General features: G+C 49.4%; 1 protein-coding gene across 1 annotated transcript in view; it reads right to left on the bottom strand.

The window, feature by feature from the left end:
• DPYD (dihydropyrimidine dehydrogenase) overlaps window positions 1-18,875 on the bottom strand; it is a 527,599-nt gene that overhangs the window by 245,880 nt on the left and 262,844 nt on the right. The window contains exon 13 of the mRNA XM_054564805.1: window positions 18,108-18,323. Within this exon, the coding sequence (XP_054420780.1) occupies window positions 18,108-18,323 (216 nt within the window). The remainder of the gene's footprint in view (window positions 1-18,107; window positions 18,324-18,875) is intronic.

The raw sequence follows: 18,875 nt of genomic DNA, 5'->3' as shown, positions 1-18,875 counted from the left end.
CCGAACGCAAGCGGCCTCCGCCCCTAGCGCCTGGTGACAGGTGCTCTGCCCTGCCCTTGGCGCCTGCCCCCCTTCCAGGTGCCCTGTGACAGCTCCCTGGGCCTCCTCCTGCTCCTGGGACCTGTCGTCTCTGCGTGAGAGTATGAAAACTGTTCCTTCCAGCAAAACGACCCTAAGGAGTTCACGTCCCCAAAGCGGGCACGCAGGTGCGGAGGGTGCCACTGCCGGGCCCGGGGGAGTGGCTGTGTCTTCTCACTCAGCAGCTCTAATCTGCACGTCCTTATTTAAAGGCAGCTATGCCCACCACCCCCACCCCCAGTCACCCTACTTCAGTCTCCATTCTACATTTTCGATAGGTTCACTTTGCTCCAGCTACAGGCTCGGCCGAGGGCATCTCTTGTCCAGTCCTTTGCACCTCGAGGCGCCAGGGAGGCAGGGCCCTGCCGAGCCCCTCATCGCTCTGTCCTCAAGCCAAGCACAGCGCTGGCTTGGGACCAGCGGTTCCTCCCTCCATCCATGACACAGCAATGAACAAAGAACTGCAGAGACACCCCAGAAAGCAAGGACTGCGCGCTTGGTATGCCAAGCATGTGGTCAGGAGGGCCCAGCCACCGTTCACATGACCTTGAACAAAGCCAGCGATGAATTTAAGACCAAGCCCCCTCGTCTGGAAGTGGAGCGCTCAGCCTGGGACTAGGCACCTGACTCTCACACCGGGGGTCCCAGTCTTCCTCTTTGCCACCCACAGGACGTTCTGTGCTTCTCCCCACGCACCAGTTCAGCACGTCGTGCTCCAAACACAGCGTGGGCGAGCTCTTCGTTTCCTTGAGTGATGTAAGTGCCCGCCAGGAAGAGACCACTCTGAGTACACACCGGAGGCCAGGCGCCGCATAAACCAGCTACTCTGCCCAGGCGGCCTCCGCCCCCACCCCACACGCCACCCTCAGCCCTCCTCAGGCCAGACCTCCGATGGCCACACATTCTGGAACAAGATGGAAAGACAGCAAGCAGTAGCTACTTGAACTTGATAGCCACTGGCTGTCATGTGACATGTTATTGAGACCATGGAGGCAACTGCTGGGCCTCCCCGTTTTGACTACACTGGCTGTATGTTACACCAGGAGTCAACAGCGCACTGAGGAACCGCTTCCCACTCGGGCCGACGGCTGTAACAGGCGAGACCGCAGTGCTGGTGAGGACGTGAGGCGACCCTGGACCGCACGCTGCTGGCGGGCCCGGAGACCGGGTACAGCTCGTCAGAAAAAACAAAACAAAACATAGAGTTACCGTCCCCCACAGCTACTCCACTCGTAGGCCCATTCTCAGGAGAGCTCACATCCACTCAGAAACTTATACGTCAACATTCAACAACTTACAGTGGGCCGAAAGTAGGGAGAACCCCAAATATCCAAGAGCCAATGAATGGATACACAAAATGTAATATAGCCACAAAGAAAGGAATGATGTTTTGATGCAGACTACAAAATGGATGATCTCCGAAAATACTATGTCAAGCAAAAGCAACTAGACACAAAGGTCGCATATCATATGATTCCATTTATACAAAACGTCCAAAACAGGCAAGTCCGTGAGGGTGAGTACTCATCAGCAGTGCCCAGGGCTGTGGGGCGCGGGCAGTGGGGGCGGCGGCCCTGGGCGCGGGCGTCTTTCTGGAGCGGTGGAAGCGCTCTGCGCTCCATTGGATAAGGAGAGCCACACAGCTTCACGAGCAGACGAAAAACCAGGGAGATGCGTATTTTTACGAGTGTATTTTACCTTATGTAAATTATACGGGAAAACAAAATAATTCTAGAATGAGGTTGATGGCGAAGGTTGCTAAATAGTGTATTTCTTCGCTCTTAAATTTTTAAATTGCAGGGATAAAACATTCTAAGAAACTAAAAAAGAAACTGATTACATGTCTCTCATACACATGCATACATATCTATGACATGTATATATGTGTTTATTTAAAGCACAAAATATAAAGTATTACAAGAAATTCTTAACAGATGACAGCATCATCTCATGATATATAGAATTTTTTATTGCACTATCTATATATTAATGGAAACTATCTGAATTTTGACTTAATAGGAAAAATTAGTGAAATTTATATGTAAACCTAAAAAAGAAAATTTTCTTAAAGGTTATGTTTGGTAAAAAATTCTTCACAACTTTAATTGCAATGATAGATGTACCTGGTTTTTTATGCAAACTTTTATTACTTACAATAAGTGATAAAAACACTTTTTATGTTCTCTCTCTGAGGAAGAAAATGAAAAAATTGAAAGGATCAAAATACCAACTATTTGGAGCTGCAGCACTGACCCCATCTGATTTTCCCCTCAGGAGGCACGTTTTTAAAGAAGCAATTTCAATGTTTAGCCTTATATGCCTTTGCTAAATTCACCTTTCTTCTATTTTGCATAATTTCTTTATAAATCTTCCAAGACTTTATAACCTAAGTCTTCAAATGAAATGAAAATGTTTTGATTCTCAAAATAAAGATTATTTTATTTTACATCTTTTTTTATATTTGTGACTTTATATTTCAAAGTGTTGCTGTAAAGCAGGTTGAAAACCACCTCTGTGTCAAGGCAGTGAATATTTTTATTTACTATACATTTATCTCCAAGGTTAATGCTAATTCAAAGGCATTTTAGAGGATGCATAATGTTTATTTCTCTCTTGCTATTTAAAAACATAAAGTATATACACAAATTCAAGTTCTCCATGGAAAGCCTTGGGGACAAAAAACATATATCCCTGTCCAACCACATATAGACATACATTTTATTTGTTAAGGAAGCAGCAAAAAAATAAACAAATAAATAACAATACTGTAATTTTATGAAGGCCTTCTTCACTTTTAGAAACCTAGCTTTGGAATGCTTAAAATTTTACCTTGCTTTATTAACATGAAAGTGTAAATCCAAGGTTCATTGTGTGCCTGTGGCCTTGTGTTTCAACTGCAACATAACATTTGATCCAAAACCTTATTTCAAAATCCTCAGAAAGTGTGGGGACCTGGTGCACATGGTGCTAGAAGTGACCACTTGCATCCAGGCCGCCCAGGAAGGGGCACTATGTGTGTGCCCAACTTCGCCGTAAAGGACCTGTGTTCTTTGGTGGGTTAGTGTACTTCACTCACAGGGTGAATTTTCATATGTGTATGTCAGCCGCAAATAACCCTGTGAGGAGAGCTATGAAGTTCCTTTATAGCACAACAACAAAACAAAACCCTCAATCTCCTGTATTTAAGGGCCTCCAACCTTGCAGGTAAAGTCAGCACACATACCCACATACCCTGATGTGGGAGGTACACTTAACTAGGTATTGAAATAGTCTGCTCTTACATTTTACTACATTGAAAGCAAAGCTGGTTGCATGGAGAACTGTATGTATCAGGGGTCACCTACCTTTTTGGCACCAGGGATCTGTTCTGTGGAAGACAATTTTTTCCAAGGCCTGGGAGTGAGGGGGGCGGGGAGACAGGAGGCGGAGCTCAGGCGGTGGAGCCAGGGAAGGCTGCATGTTCGCCAGCCGCTCATCTCCTGCCCCATGGGCTGGTTCCTAACGGGCCACGCACCAGGACCGCGCCGGTCCACAGTACCGGTCCGTGGCCCGAGGGCTGGGGACCCCGGTGCACGAGAAACCTAAAATTCTCTCATTGCAAAGAAAGTTTCTTTATTTCTTTAAAGTATCCAACTTATCCTGTATTATGTCTACTATTTTGTAGTGAAGGGTGATACATAAATTTAAAATTAAATAATGAACTTGAAGTTTTCATATGTCTTCTTTTTTATAATAGACTTATACACCTGAAATCTATATAATTTTATTAAACAATGTCATCTCAACAAATTCTATTTATCTTTTTACATAATTTTTTATTGTTGTTCAATTACAGCTATCCCTATTCAAAGATTTTATGTCTTCTAATCAGTCATTTATCTTCTTCTATTTTTATTAAGGAGGCATTTTACTTAGAAGTGTGGGATTATCTTCTTTTTTTTTGTACAAGAACACCAGACACAATGTATGTTCACAGAAACCAGCCCTGGCGGGTGGCTCAGCTGGCTGGAGCATCATCCCTGGTCAGGGCATGTCCTGGAGGCAACTGATCTCTCTCTCTCCGCCCCCCAATATATCAATAAACATATCCTCAGGTCAGGATTAAAAACAATGGAGTCCCTGCACATAAACGCGCTTTATGTTAATAAAATGCGCTCCCGCGCACCAGCGCGGGTGGACACAGGCTGCCCAGTCTACCCGCGGCCACGCATTTTTAAGCCTCCTCTTCTCACTCAGTCCGGCTGCAGATGTATTTGTCAGCTGCTCACGTCAGAACAGCTGCAGAGCTGAAACAAAACCTTCAGTAGGGAAATGACACCCCTTTTGTTTCCACGAGAGTCTTGCACTGTCACCCACGGCGCGGAGCCTTCCAGTCTGTTCCCTGCCAATGCTACCAGTCTGCCAATTACCCAAGCTGCTTCCCAGACATCAGACGCAAATTCCACAAGACTGCTGTGCAAGCGCACCCTAATTAACCATCAGCTTAATTAGACAATTTACTGTGTAATTAGCAGGCAATTAGTCAACACCTCTCAGATCTTATTGACTGCCGTGACAGCCGTTCCGGCTCCCCGCATTCCGACACGCCCGCGCGCCCGCGTTCCCGGCCTCCTCAACCTGGGGCCGCGCGCCGGCCGGACGAGCGGGTGGTGGCAGACAACAAAGGACAAAGTCGACACGTGGCCCGTCCGGGTTCTGAGCGGCTTACAAACTGGTCCCTCACTAATGCGGGCAGCCCCACACTGAAGTCACTCTAGGTGCCTGCTCTAAAAATGCCTATAGAACTGGCTGCTCCACATGTTGTGTTTCATGCTTCCACTTCAAACCGAATGCACGAGGAATGACGCTCCATGGCTGGCTTGGCCTGCAGCAGCCTCGGTGCATTCGGTCTGTGCACAGACCTGCTTGACTGACCCCGTCTGTCCACGCTGGGAACCATTAGAGACCCAACTCCCACCGTGGACGGAAGGCGCTGCGGCGGGCGGAGCATTTCTGGTTTGCAGTGAGCCAGGAAGAGGTTCAGGAGCCCGGAGTCACACCTTGGCATTTTAGTATTTACATTAACACATTCATTTTTCATAAAGGAGCATTTTTAGGACATTTTTCTCTAAGTTCAGATGTACATCATATAAAACCCACTGCTTTTCGCAGTGAAATTTCTGGCCTCTCCAGAGCACTTTCTGTTTTCTGAGGATTTCATAACCAGTAACTAGTGAGGTTTCAACAGCCATAAGGAACAACGGTTCTCCATCTTTTTTCCTATTCAGAAATACTTTAAGAGATGAATTTTATGGAATGATTTGAAAAATCATCCAATCTTCTGCTTAATGGAAAGGAAGGAAAAAGGAAGGCTCTGTGGCCATTCAGTCGCAGTCTAATGGGTTAGCCATCACCCGCATCTTCTGAGATCCGATCAACCTCAGTACATACAAACTACTCATTACCACAGAATTATCGCTGTACCACTGACACTTTCCCATGGGCGGTGATTTCCTCTTGTTTCTTTTTGAAGGGAAGACGCCCCGAATCCCAGGCAAGGGCAGGCAGGGAAAGGCCACAGGCGGGAGGGGGATGGGCTGCTGGAGACCCCAGGGAGGATGGCTCCCCGGGGCACGGTGCAGGGGAGTGGGAGGCGGGCCAGAGACAGGCAGGGGCTGCGTGGTACGTGGCTGGCGCGAGGACAACGGGGTCGGGAGGGCTGCGGGGAGCCACTGGCACGTCGGAAGCGGAGCAGGCGCGTGGCAGGCTTCGCCTGTGAGGGACAGAGGGGGCGGGTGGCTCCCGCCGGGGCAGGCTGGGGTCCGGGGCGCGGTGTCCGGGTGTGGAGGCGGGTGCTGCTGGTGCGGGCGAGCCCTCGGGGGACGGCAGGGCAAGAGCGGACTCGGGCCCTCTGACAGGTGATGGGCGCCACTGCGCGCCGCGGGGCGGCCTGCCGGTGTGGGCGTGATAATTACCACTGTCACTGATCGGGTATTTTACACGTTACACGTCATTTTTAGATGCTTTATTTTTTAAACATTTAAACTGAGTATCGCTAGAATACTGCAAGGAAGGCAGGCCGGTGTTGTGGCCTCACTGTGTAAGTGAGTGTGCTGAGGTCTAACTACTTTACTGGCAGGCGCAGTACTTAGGAAAGTTGAGATGACCCTCAACACTTTCTTCCAAACAAAAGGACATGATTGCGCTGCTCAAATAATAGCGGGTGTGATTTACCGCAAAAACCATGGTTGGAAATGGAGGGCGAAGCAGCCCCTCAGGCCTTCTGTACGCAACCTCACTGTCCTCTTGCCCGACCGCAAGAGGTAGCAGGGAGCCGCGTGCCAACGAGAGTTCCCTCGGGCCTTGGGCGCCGGGACACTCCTCGCAGCGCCGCCGCGGTCTGTCTCCTCACCCCTGGGCCCGGGGACTGAGCGGTCGCTGCCCTACTCCGCGGGACGCTCGCGGCACTCCCACCTCGGCCGGCGGGCCCCCTGCAGCCCCCACGGCCCCGCACCGCTGAAGCCCCGCTGGCCCACTGCCTCCTCTCCTCTCCCCGCCTAGGGACACACCCCGTTCTTGTCTCAGGGGTCTTTCCACTTTCTCTGTCTCCCTGCGTATTTCCTCTCAGCTATTTCTCCTGACTACATTCTTGCAGGTTTTATCCCACCTTGGCGACAGTTTCCTGGGAAACCAGAACAATTCTGAGGCCATGATAAAAAAGTAAGTGCCACCGGCAAAAGCTAGAAAAAAAAAATCTCAGTATGAGGGAAACTTTAGAAGATAATTTTTTATACCATATTTTCACGTACTTAACTTGATTAAAATTCTATATAGACTTTAGTAACGTAACAGAGTATCACAATGTTATTTGGGGGAATTGAAATAAAGTATAAAAATAAATTTTCCCCTTGCAGAAATGTCCAAGTAGATGACAAAAATCTGCATAGGAAACTCTCAGCCCCTTTGCCCCCAGTGAGGGCGCAAAACGTCGCGGGTGCTGGAGATGACACCATACTCCTCTGGCGCATGCGGTGTTACCTGCCATCCCAAAGACCAGGAGCGGCTCAGGGAGGCCCTCGGCGCACCGGCCATGTGCCCTCTGCAGCGCCCTTCTCGGGCAGGGGTGCCGCGCACTGCCTCCCACGCAGTCTGGGGCGTCTCCAGGGTCCAGCCTGAGTGTGTGGAGCTCAAAGACGAGCTCAAAGAGATGCGACTGCGCACACCCGGCCTGCACCCTGGGGTTTGCCAGAGAAGGCAACGCCAGACACGCCTGCTACCCGGGAAGGCCCGCCAGAAAGGAGGCAGTGTGAGGTCCCGCGAGCTCTGCACAGTGGGGAGCGCTGGAAAGGCAAACAGGTCTCAAGAGAGGAAAGCTAAAGGACTCAGGGCTCCTAGGGGCTGTGTGGGCAGGGAGCTACAACCAGAGGTTCAGCGGACCAACGGGGAGGCTCCCTAATGACGGGAGGGAGCGTGGAGAACCGCTGAAGCACTCCGGGGACAGAGCCTAAAAAATGCCTGTCTCCTGAAGAGGAATATTAAAGCCGTACAAAGCTATCTTTATCCAAGGAAGTACAACTGCTCGTCACAAAGTAGGGATATTTACCAGCTTCCTATTCCCAACACTGCTCAACGACGTATTACATTTCAAAACACAATTATCTCACTGATTCGACAGGAAAATAGCCAACTAGTTTACGTTACGGAAAGGAAAAGGGAGAGCCGTGTAGAAAATCCACCCTATCTCACGTCGATTGAGTAAAATCCTACAATAGCTCAGAGCATAAGGAGAAGAGGACTGTGGCTCAGCAAAGCCAGAGAGGGCTTGCGCGTCCCTGGCCGTCTGACACTGGAACAGGGGCAGGCGTCTGAGAAGCAAGGCGCGGGTGCTGCGGGCAGAAGCCTGGAGGCTGGACTGGCTGCATCGGGTGAGGGGGCTGCGTGAGGGGCCGCGCGGGAGCCCTGCGGTTAGTGATGAGGAAGAGCGGCTTCCAAGCAGAATTATGAAGCTACGTGGCCTGGAGCCGCTGTCGGCTCCGTGTTGTCTGTACAATCACATTTACATCCCCTTCCCGTTGTCTCTACAGCCATGGACTCAGACTCAGCGGCCGAGCCTTGCCCCCGCCGGGCACTGCCGTGGCCCTGGCTGCCCGAGCGCTGCTCCTCCTGCCTCGGACGAAGACACAGCTCCAACACCACGCTGCTGTTCTTTTTAAAAACAGAGGCAAACACCGCTCACTATGTGGTACCTTCAGTCTGCGGATCCCGCTGCCTGTTGCCCATGTCAGTCATTCTGCGTTTTCTGGCGTGTACACTTTGTGAACTTGAACTAGAGTCTGCGTTTTCTCAAGCAGAGATCTTTTGCCCGTAGAGATACAGGACATCAGTCAGAGCTCTCAGGATACAACCAGTCTACTCAACGACACGGCTTGGTGACATTTTTAGGTAAATTTTAATTTTAATTGAGGGTGAACTTGGCAGAAAAGTCATGATGAGTTGTTCCAAACATATGGGATGTTGTGGAAAACTTCCAACCGAGCAAGCAGAGGAGGACAGAGGGGGCAGCGGCCTCCGCTCAAGCGAGACGCAGGCGGGGAGGGCAGCGCGCGAAGGGGACCAGCGCGCGAAGGGGACCAGCGCGCGAGCGGGCCGCGGGCCGCGGGCCTCTCTGCAAGGCCAGCCCCTGCCTCGGGCCCCCAGCCAGGCTGCCCTGAGGAAGCGGTGGCGACGGAACACGAAGCCCACTGCTAGTCAAAGGGAAAGGAGCAGGAAGGGAGCGGCCATTCTGAAACCGAATGCCTCGCAGTGGATGCATGTCTTTAATAAAGATCTGATGGGTCATTGCTGGGCTTTGTCCTTAGAGTTTTTAAGGAAAGGTAGAGAGTATCCCTGCATGGTAAGGGCTGCAAGCCTTGTTGAAAACCAGTGAAGAAACAGCGGAAGCGAGGAGGGCACATTGGAATCCAAGACATGTCCATTTCAGCCAAAGACTGTGCCATCCAAACATACCCAGACATGGATGTTTTCAACTATTTAAATTTAAAATCTGCAGAAGAGTTATCATGTGAGACAAGATAAGGGTTGAATGAGTTTTTTAAATGGCAGGATTCTACTTTAAGGAAATTTCCTCTAACCGTAATTATGAGAATTTTCCATTAACCTTGACACCAATTGCTCAAAAAACAAACAAAAGAGAACTGAGTAAGAGGTATTTTCCATTACAAGTCAGGTTCTTCCACCAGCCGCCCTGGATCAAATTGTTCACATCATTTTATGTTATTAAAAAGATCTATTTGAGTCTCCCCTTGTCCACTCTACCAAAATGATTAACTAATTAACAAGTGTGAAGTCACAGCCTGAAACAGAAAAGAAGTGAAGACAGAATTATATTGGAAAATTGATTGGTCTGCTTCACAGTCAACTAGCCCAAAATGTGAAATAAAAGGTAAAAAAAAAAAAGAGAGAACAATTTAACTAGCTTTAATAATGTACCTGGTTAAAAATGTATTGGTTACAATGGAACGATTTATAGTTAATACTAGAAGTGAATGCGTTAACCTGTGTTTGGAAACATGATCTACATTTTCTATTGAACAAACTAAGTCTGTATCCAAGGCATGGCTATAAACGGTAATTCATTTAGAACCTTGGAGAGAGATGGGGTGTGTTTTTTATTACATTCTAATTTGCAGGATTTAACTTCACTTCTAAAGTGCGCACACACACACGCTTCTGTGCTGGAGCGACCAGGGTGCTTCGCAGGAGAGGTGGCAAACGGGTCTCGAAGTGGACGGGGCGGCGGGGGGGGGTGGCGACATCTCCCCCAGGACCCCTGCATGCGAAGCGCAGCCTCCGAGTAAATCCGTTCTTCATCATTGGAGGATGTGTCAGTTCTGTGAATGTAGACCTAAATCACAGTGAAAGCCCCTAACCAGGTGAACAATCCGCCTACTCCTACACAGAGATTACCTATAGTTTTAGCACTTGAAAATCTCCCATATGGGACCTTTACATTGAATGTGTTCGCATAATTATAACTCCCTGGGTTGATGCGCAGGTGATACTACTCAATAACCAGAAAGTAATCCTGGACCAGATTCAAACCCCGGGCTGCGGCCGTGAAGGCGCTGTGCTGGGCGGCCGCTCCCCTGCTGTCTGCGGACCTCCACGGCAAGGTCACGCGGGAGCTCCATGGCAAAAGGAATGTTTCATGTAATCTTAAAAAAACAAACAAACAAACTACATCTTCATTTCTAATAGGGCTTCGAAAATGAGTTGCAAAAGTAATTGAGATATTTCTCTATTGGAATCCAAACAGACTTAACTAGGCTCCAAAATATAATGTAATGTATTTGTGAACTGTTCCTTAACAAGTCCAAACATTATTTTTAGCATTTTGAGCCCCGACAAGGTGACTCCTGAATTCTTGCCTGGTTGAGAGGCACCTTCCTCCCGGTTAAGCCAATGTGCATCGCGACAAGGGATCCGCAGGGGCTAATGGGCAGCCCACGTGGGAAGAAGTCTGCACACCTTATTATGGGAAGGGAGACAGAACTGTTTAGAGACATAAGAAGGAAAGCCTCACCAACAGGACACGAGAGCTGTCACCCTGGACCTGAGGAGCTGCCACGCGGGACCGCGGTTCACGTCCCCGTCCTGCAGTTACTCGGTCCCCTGACAGGCAGCACCGCGCCCTTCTGGTGTGCCAGGCGCCTGGGCCTGGGGGCCAACAGTGAGCAAGAAGGACAGCAGCCCCCGGCTGACGGACATGACTGCCCAAGGCTAGAGCGGAAGACAAACCAGTCGACACTGAGGTGGTCAAGAGCGTAACAACATCGCGGGTGACAAGTGCAATGAGGGGAAACCACCGGAAGGAAGCGGCTCCGGGCGACGGAGCTGAGAGGGCCGTGGGCCTCCCTGGGGAGGCCGTCTGTGCAGCGCGGAGCGTGAGGCGGTTCGGCGAGGGCCAGCCACGACCCTCCAGCCCGGCAAACTCCAGCCCCACGGCCCTGAGAGAGGGGAGGGCTGCCAGTGTGGCTGTGGCAAGGTGGCCTGGGCGGGGACTAGCTTCGGCGACACGGGATTCCCAGAAGGCAGACACAAAAATTCTGTCTTTATTCTCTCGCTGTGTCTCTCTCCTCCCTCTCAATGAAAGTGCACATAGAACCGCAACAGAAATAAGATCGCAGGTGCCCCTGGGGGCCACGGTTCACCTGCTCAGCCGCACTCCAGGTCCCTGCCAAACACTGAGGGGCTCAAGCTGCCTTCACTGTAGACATCGAGTCATGAGGTGCAGAGGGGATCAATCAGGAAACAGCAGGACTGGGAAGAAAGGGCCTGGATTTGTACCGAGTGACCTCAGCTCCAGTACGGGCGCGGTGGCCTTCAGCTTTGGGAGGAAAAGGGCCACTTGTGGCTCCGGGACCCTGGTATGGCCCAGTGACTTGTTTTAAGCTACAGAACACACTGGGAAGTACACTGTGCAACTTCAGAGCCCCAGCCTCGGTTTCCCCTCTTGCCTTTTAAAACCACTGCTGCTCTGCGTGTAAGTGCAGTGTAGTCCCTTTGGAGACGAGACCACACAGAGGGCCGGGCCCAGGCCTGCACGCCGGCCCCCAGCGGCCCACCAAGCGGCAGTGGAGGCGCGCGGGAGCACGGCCAGCATCGCAGGGGCAGAGCAAGCCTGCCCGGCCGCGCCCCAGCCGACCGTGCCGCAGGACCACAGCACGAGGGGCAGATGACTGGTTGCTGTGGGTCACACCACTGCGGGGCGCCCTGACACACAGCGACAGATAAATGATATAGACACACCTGCAAGAATAACAAAATCTAAAACATGCCGCGATGGCTCTCAGACAGAGGCCTCTGCTGAGAAAGCAAGAGCAGGCTGCGCGTGAAGCCTGGGAGGGCGCAGCGGGAGGCGGCCAGTGGAGGCTGGGCAGGGGACCGGGTGCCCCCGGCGAGAACACCGCAGGCGACGATTCCCAAGGCAGAAAGCGCACGCAATGCGTTTGTGGACCTGGCTGAAGACCTCTCGCCCCAGCCTGCTCCCAGCGGCTGCTGAGTGCCTGCCCGAGTGTAATAAGGTGCAGTAAGAAAGGAAAGAACTAAGGAAGGAGATATTCAATTTGTTAAGCAAATTCAACTGAAAGCAAAGCAAAAGAGCCCAGGACATGCTGGGTCGGGAAATAAACCAATTTTAAATACTTTGTCTCTTCTAGAAGGAAAATGGTTTTCAAAGTAAGAAACGACCTCAGGGTCAAGATCACATTCACCGCTGGCTATGGGATACTTTGTGAAGACTTTAGAGAGATTTAGAGCAGATCCCAGCACGTTCTCCCCAGGCGACAGTGTTGATTCCCAGACCCTCAACGAGCCTGGGCCACAGCAGCCAGACACATTCAACACGGAGGGAAGCCTGCCTCCGAAACACCCAGGAGTGCGACTCTGGGGCATGGACAAGTGGCCCCTGTGTCCCTCCTGTCCCCCTGTCCCTGAACCACAGCGTCTGCAGAGGTCCCCGACCGTGCCACGTCATGCTGGGTGCACAGGGAACAGACAAGCCGCCTTCCTGCTCCACAGCGTCCCGGACAAAGAGGAGCTGAAGCCACGGCCGTACATGCACTGGCGGCTGATACAGACCACACGGCCACATGTGCTGAGCCAGCACCAAGACTAAATGACATTCTGTGTCGTGGAAAGCGGTGGATGAGAACGACATCGTGCGCGTTGCACGTGGAAGGGAAGCGCATCGCGGCAACCAGAGGAAGGCGGCAGCGTCTGCAGAGGCGGCGGTGGCCACCCTCCCCCGCCACAGGCAGGTCCCCGTGGGGTGCGGGGGGGCTGCCCGTCCGCTGCACAGGCAGAGGGCGCTTGTCTGCTTCTCAGACAGAGCGTGCGTCTCGCCCTTGCCCCATGCGTCGACCCCGAGAGCCTAGCGGAAGTGGGGGCCTGCGGCTTCAGAGCCTCCGTCTCCACAGGCCTCCGCTCTCGCCCTCCGGGGACAGCGGCTGCTGTGAACAAGCCCCGGCCTCTGTCCCCGAGGGGCAGATGGTGAGGAGACAGAGGGGGCAGCTCAGCGCTCTTAGCGGCTGCAGCAACCCCTGCCCGGACCCCAGACATGCGCGTGGGCCCCGCCGGTCCCCGGGCGTCACTCCGTCTGGCCACAGGGCACCAGTGAGGCCAGCCAATGCCAGCAGAAGCAGAACCACCCACACGAGCTCAGCCAGGCTGCCCACATCCGTGACTGCGAGCAAATAAATCCCTGCTGCTCTCAGTCCCTGGCAGTTTACTTAACTTCCTCAGCCCACTGACCATCTGAAAAAAAATAATTACTATCTTATAGGGATGTTGTGAAGATTCAATGAATAGCTTATAAAAAACATTTGCCAATGTCTATACATTCTAAGTACTCACTACGTGGCAGGTAAGTGCATGTTGCTATAACAATAATAATAATTATAACAACGACAACCGAGAGCATTAAACGAGTCCCAGAAGGTGGTTTAGAAGCGGCTTTGGAGGGACACTGGCGTCTCCCAGCTCAGATTCCTTCCCCCAAACACCACTGCCTCTCCAGTCCTGTCGGTCTTGCCCCGGGGTATTTATTTACTTGCAGGGGGAAAAAAAAGCACCATACTTTCAGGTCCACAATTCACTTTGGTTACTAGGTTAGACTGCTTTACGCCGTGATGACTCCTGGGGCAGGACTACACAGTACAGACAGAAATGACGACAAGGCCCATGTGTGGCCAGTAAAAGGCGGATGTTTCTGAGAGGTCTTTCCAAAGCCAGACAGGCTGCATGACCTCAAAGACCTAGCATGCTCCCTGCCGCTCAAAGCACTAGAGAACAGGTTCCATTTCATTAGAGAGTCTGCCCAGACAATGTGGATGTCCCTTCCTAAACCTGTGCTGTACTTACTCTGTTTCCTCAAAAATTCTCTGCATGTTTAAGGCTTACTGGACAGCCTAAGTCTTTAATATACAGCCCATGCATTTAGAAATTCCACTGACATTTTCTTTTTTAAAAAAAGGTTTTATTTATTTTTAGAGAAGGAGAGGGAGAAATATCTCAATGTGTGGTTGCCTCTCGCACACCCCCTACTGGGGACCTGGGCCCCAACCCAGGCCTGTGCCCTGACTGGGAATCAAACTGGCAACTCTTTGTTCGCAGGCCAGCACTTAAGCCACTGAGGCACACCAGCCAGGGCTGACATTTTGGACATGGATACATACACTCTAGAAAGCAACACAGGGTATGAAAAGTTTAAACTGGCCTTGTCTCCTTTGATTGAGATCAGTGCTTAGAACAATGTTTTATGTGTTGATTGTTCACATGGCTGAAAAGAAGTCCTCAATGTGCTGTTGCCAGAAACCTGTCTATTCATTTATTAATTCATTAGCACAGCATATATTCATGAGGCATTTATCAAACTCTTCCTATGCACTAAGCATTGGTGTGGTATAAAGCTGAGTTTGATGAAAACAGCTACAATCAATACTTTGATTTCAAAGAAATAATAAAGAACCTTCAATATTTCTCAGTGTTTAGTTTTTAGTGTTTTGTGTTGAGAGCGACTCACCATATGTATACCTATTTATCCAGTCATTTGACATGGTTAAAATAAAATATATACAGTCAAGACATTTTATTACTAAAAATCAATCTCAAGTTTACTCTAGTTTATATACACAACTTATAAATAAAACAAATTCTTGCTTAAGCTTGGCTTTGGCTTAGGATAGTGATAACCATTTCTGAGTTTATCTGTGTAGTGATTAAGGTATGTGCAGCCTGCAGTTAGATGTTATCTATATGCGGTCTGTAATATGTAGCAATGAGAGAAGACAAAAGTTACGATATAATTAACACAAACGAAAGGTTTTGATTTCCTATCAGTGTAACGTAAACACAGGTTGGAAGGTTATTCTATGTGACTGCTAAACAATTTCTAATATTCCCAGTTAAACTCAGCAGGTCTCTGGTTTGTCATGATAGTTTAGCTTAAACTGAGCTTGACAGATTGCTTTTCCACCTTTTTAAAATTTAAACTTGGATTCAATAAGTTATTTATAGAAAAATAATTTATATTTAAATATTTTTGTGATGGCACTTTAAATATCATCATCCTAAAGCCTTCGCAGAACCTCAAAAAAACAACGCCGGTATTTGGGGACACTCTAGTGATGACTGAATCTGACAAGGGAGAATATAGTTAATAAAAGCCACCTTTGATGTTATTTAACACAATAGCAAACACAGATCTTTTTATATCTGACATTAAAAATCGGATCATTTGCCTCCCTGAAGAAAGCATGCACAGCTTTTATAGAGACCGCGCGGTACAGACTAATAATATTTCTGTTTACTGAGGTATCACCTGGCCTTTCAGCGGAAGGCGGTGGTCCACCGTGGCCGCGGTATATTAGACCTCAACGCGGCCTTGACAAATGTCAAGAGTATAAAAAATATATATAGGATGGAAATCAAAGGCATGTTCTGAATGCCTCCAAAAATAAGAATAAAGGGAAACAAAGTCCACCTAACCACATTTGCTGTAGACATCAGTGCAATATTCAGCTGTCAATCTCGGTGACAACAAGGGAGCCCGCCGTCGCGAGGGCGGGGTCACGGGATTTCCAGCAGCTGTTCAGACAGGGCTCCAATTCTCCCAGAACTCCCTTGGCGAGCATTTAATTTCTTTATCATATGCAGGCTCGGCAAATTGTGCTTCATCAAAACTGTACTGTGAAATATTAATATTTCATATGATAACAAAACACCGTAGAATAACCTTTGTCATGTTAAGAGCATCCAAATTTCAAATGTCAAGATTCTGAATTTTAATTCACTTTAAGAAGATTTTTGAATGGGCATAATAAAGGTAGTAAGGCCACTCGAAACCGCCATGCCGTAACACCACACCGAGGTGCAGCACCTATGCCGTATGAACGGATGTCCCAGGAAGAGGCTGCAGGAAGGGTGTGTGTTTGTCTGGCTGAGCTGCGTGCCATGACATTTCCTCAACAAGAATGCACAGAAGCCCAAAAGACAATTACATATTCACAACAGGTTTAATTACCAATCAGGGGCAATATAAGAAACCAAAAACTAACAGGCCTCTATGAAGCAAATGGGCTACCTCGCAAAACCACAAATGGGAAACGATTGCTTTTGGGGCTGGCATTAGATAACCCCACGGTGGCATCGTTATTTCAGCCACTGCAGCCGAAACGAGTGCCTTGAAAATAGCCTTTGCACAAACATTCCGTTTCACCTGTGACCAAAGTGGGCCACAGAGAGCTCCCTGACCCCCACGCCTGTGTTTTAAGTGCCCACGTGAATTTGCATTTGTTTCTACGTCTCCTTCGGAACCAGCATCCCAGACCCCTGAGTGAAGAGATTAAATCCAAACGAGAGGTCTAGAAGGAAGTGAGCCTCCACATTCATCTCTGCTACAATCTTACTACGGGGCACCGCTGCCAGGCCAGGGGGGAGATGGGATCCCCGCCAACGCGCGTCCCCCGTGGAGGAAAGACAGGCGTCTCCGACTGATCGGAATTAAATTTCTGGAAGCAAAGAAAACAGCAAATTCAAAGCAAACACTTTTTTTCTTTTCTTTCTTTCTTTTTTTGGGGGGGGGGCTACGGTTTTTCAGTAGTACTTAAGTAGCAACCTATTTTTGTTTTACATATAAAAATTTTTAAAGACTGTAACTAGTGTCATTAAATGCAATGAGAGACTCTGTTTCTCCCAAGGGGTTAAACATTTGATTATGGCTTCTGAGCAATTCCTCAAGGCTGAATTGAAACAAAGACAAACACATTATCAATATTGCACGATGCTGTCAAGAGTCGATTAATGATATTCTATAGCTGCGTTCAGTGTGTTCTGTTTATTTTTACACTTTGTTTCATCAAAGGATCTCTAACTATTCAGCCAATATTTTTTTTTAAAGAACCAGCCTTTAGCTATTTAAACATAAATACAGTCACAAAGTATTCTTTCCACGCACTGGTTTTCCTAACTTTTGAGGTTTCTCTCCATTCCCTCGATGCCGCTGGCACGCAGCGTCTTGTAAAGCTGTCGGGGGAAGACAGCCGTGACGTCCCCGCCACGGTGACACTGGCTACTGATCCTCGCAAGAGGAAGGCGGGTAGAGAGCGTGCTCGATGGGGTATGTTTGTTCTCTATTATTTTCTCTGCTTAAGGATAAGGCTGATTTAAATAATGATAATCTTTTCCTAGTCAGTAGATCCACACATTCTTATACATTAATTATTCCTAACTACCAGTGAGTGCTAAATACATCAATAGGTTTCACATTTAAAATTTTGTCAATAAAGGTTGAAGAAATGTTAAATTCTGCTGCTTTTTTCTAATTCAAAACCAAATGAGGATGCAACCCCTCACTGCATGATCATCAGACTTTGAAAACACACATTCATATGCTTTGTGTACTTTTAAAAAAATTGGTCTTAACTTGAATATGTAGCGTGTTTTCTCCTAAGTATGACCACTGACCATGGGAGCACAAAGGCTTAATGCCAAACAAACTCCAGTGCGTGTGTCCCAGGCAAGTGTCTGTGTTTACAGTGCGACTGTGCGTCACACCGAGCCTTCTTCCCACAGGGGCCAGACCCCAGGGTGCCATGCACCCCAAATCCCGGGGCCCCTGGCTGCGAGTGGGGTGCAGGCCCCAGGCACACCCAGCCAGGCATCACAGAACAACGAGGTGCACAGAGATAAAAAAGAACTCATGTGATGTGACTATCCAAGGACACAGCCACTTCGATAATATTTAAATTTTTGGCACTCTCGAGAGAAAAAAAGTGAGAAAAGTGAGAAAAAAGTGTATGCCTGCCCACCTCGCCTTCCATGGGACAGAAGGGTGGAAGGAAAGTAGACATGACAAGAACTAGTAAGCGGTCTTATCCGGTAGTTTAATAACTATTACTGCTCAGTCAGAAAAATGTTCCCATGATAATATTGATGTCCTAATTAAAGTGCACGAGAGACATGTAAACATGACTTCAAAAGTATTTTCTTACCTTATCCAGAGAGAAAGTTTTGGTCAGGGCAAAAGCCCACCCGGCTTCGAACGCTCTCCGAATCATGGAGGTGCTGGTGGCTGGGGTGGCGCTGGCGAGCCCGAAGGGGTTGGCGAACTTCAGCCCGGCCACCTCCACGCTGAGGTCCACGAGGTCCACGGGCGTGTGGAAGAGCGGCAACGCGGGCCGCGCGGGCACCGCAGCTCCGTGCTGGGACTGCAGAGAACAGGCGGGAGGTGACTGAGTTTGCATCAGCTGATTTTCCACATCATCTTTACACAAGTCACTTCAGCAGAGCATCTGAATCTGTACAGTTTACATCGGTTTACGCTACGTGATGGAGACCGGCACGGAGTCAGCAGTGAACCCAACGCAGGTAGCACCCTCTTTTCTCGTTTAAAAGGCAGTATGGAGAGTGTCAACAGAAATACAATCAACGAAATAAACAAAGGAAACCTCTCTTTAAAACAGACTGAGATCCAAACGCGAAAGGGAACTCTTTCCGAGTTCATCTAGCCGTCCCATTAACCGGGCCTTTCTGAACTCAATTTGCGGACCTGGCGTCAGTGCTCAGAGACCGCACTGCAGCAAGGCGGGAGCCCGACGTTCAGCTTCCTGTGGACGAGGCTGCGGGGGAGACACTTCCCGGGCCCCTGTCTCTCCTCCCCACCGTGGTCAGCACTGTGGCCGGAACACCGCCGGGTGCCTGGTTTCCTCCCTCGTGGGGACACTGGACGGCGCAGGGGCTCCTCCGCGCAGGGGACATTT

The sequence above is a fragment of the Pteronotus mesoamericanus genome, unplaced genomic scaffold (genome assembly GCF_021234165.1).
Source record: "Pteronotus mesoamericanus isolate MK-2021 breed Mesoamerican mustached bat unplaced genomic scaffold, CSHL_Meso_final scaffold_99, whole genome shotgun sequence".
NCBI classification, from domain to species: Eukaryota; Metazoa; Chordata; class Mammalia; order Chiroptera; family Mormoopidae; genus Pteronotus; species Pteronotus mesoamericanus.
Note: the sequence above shows the minus strand (reverse complement) of the source record. Positions and strands in the feature narration are given on the sequence as shown.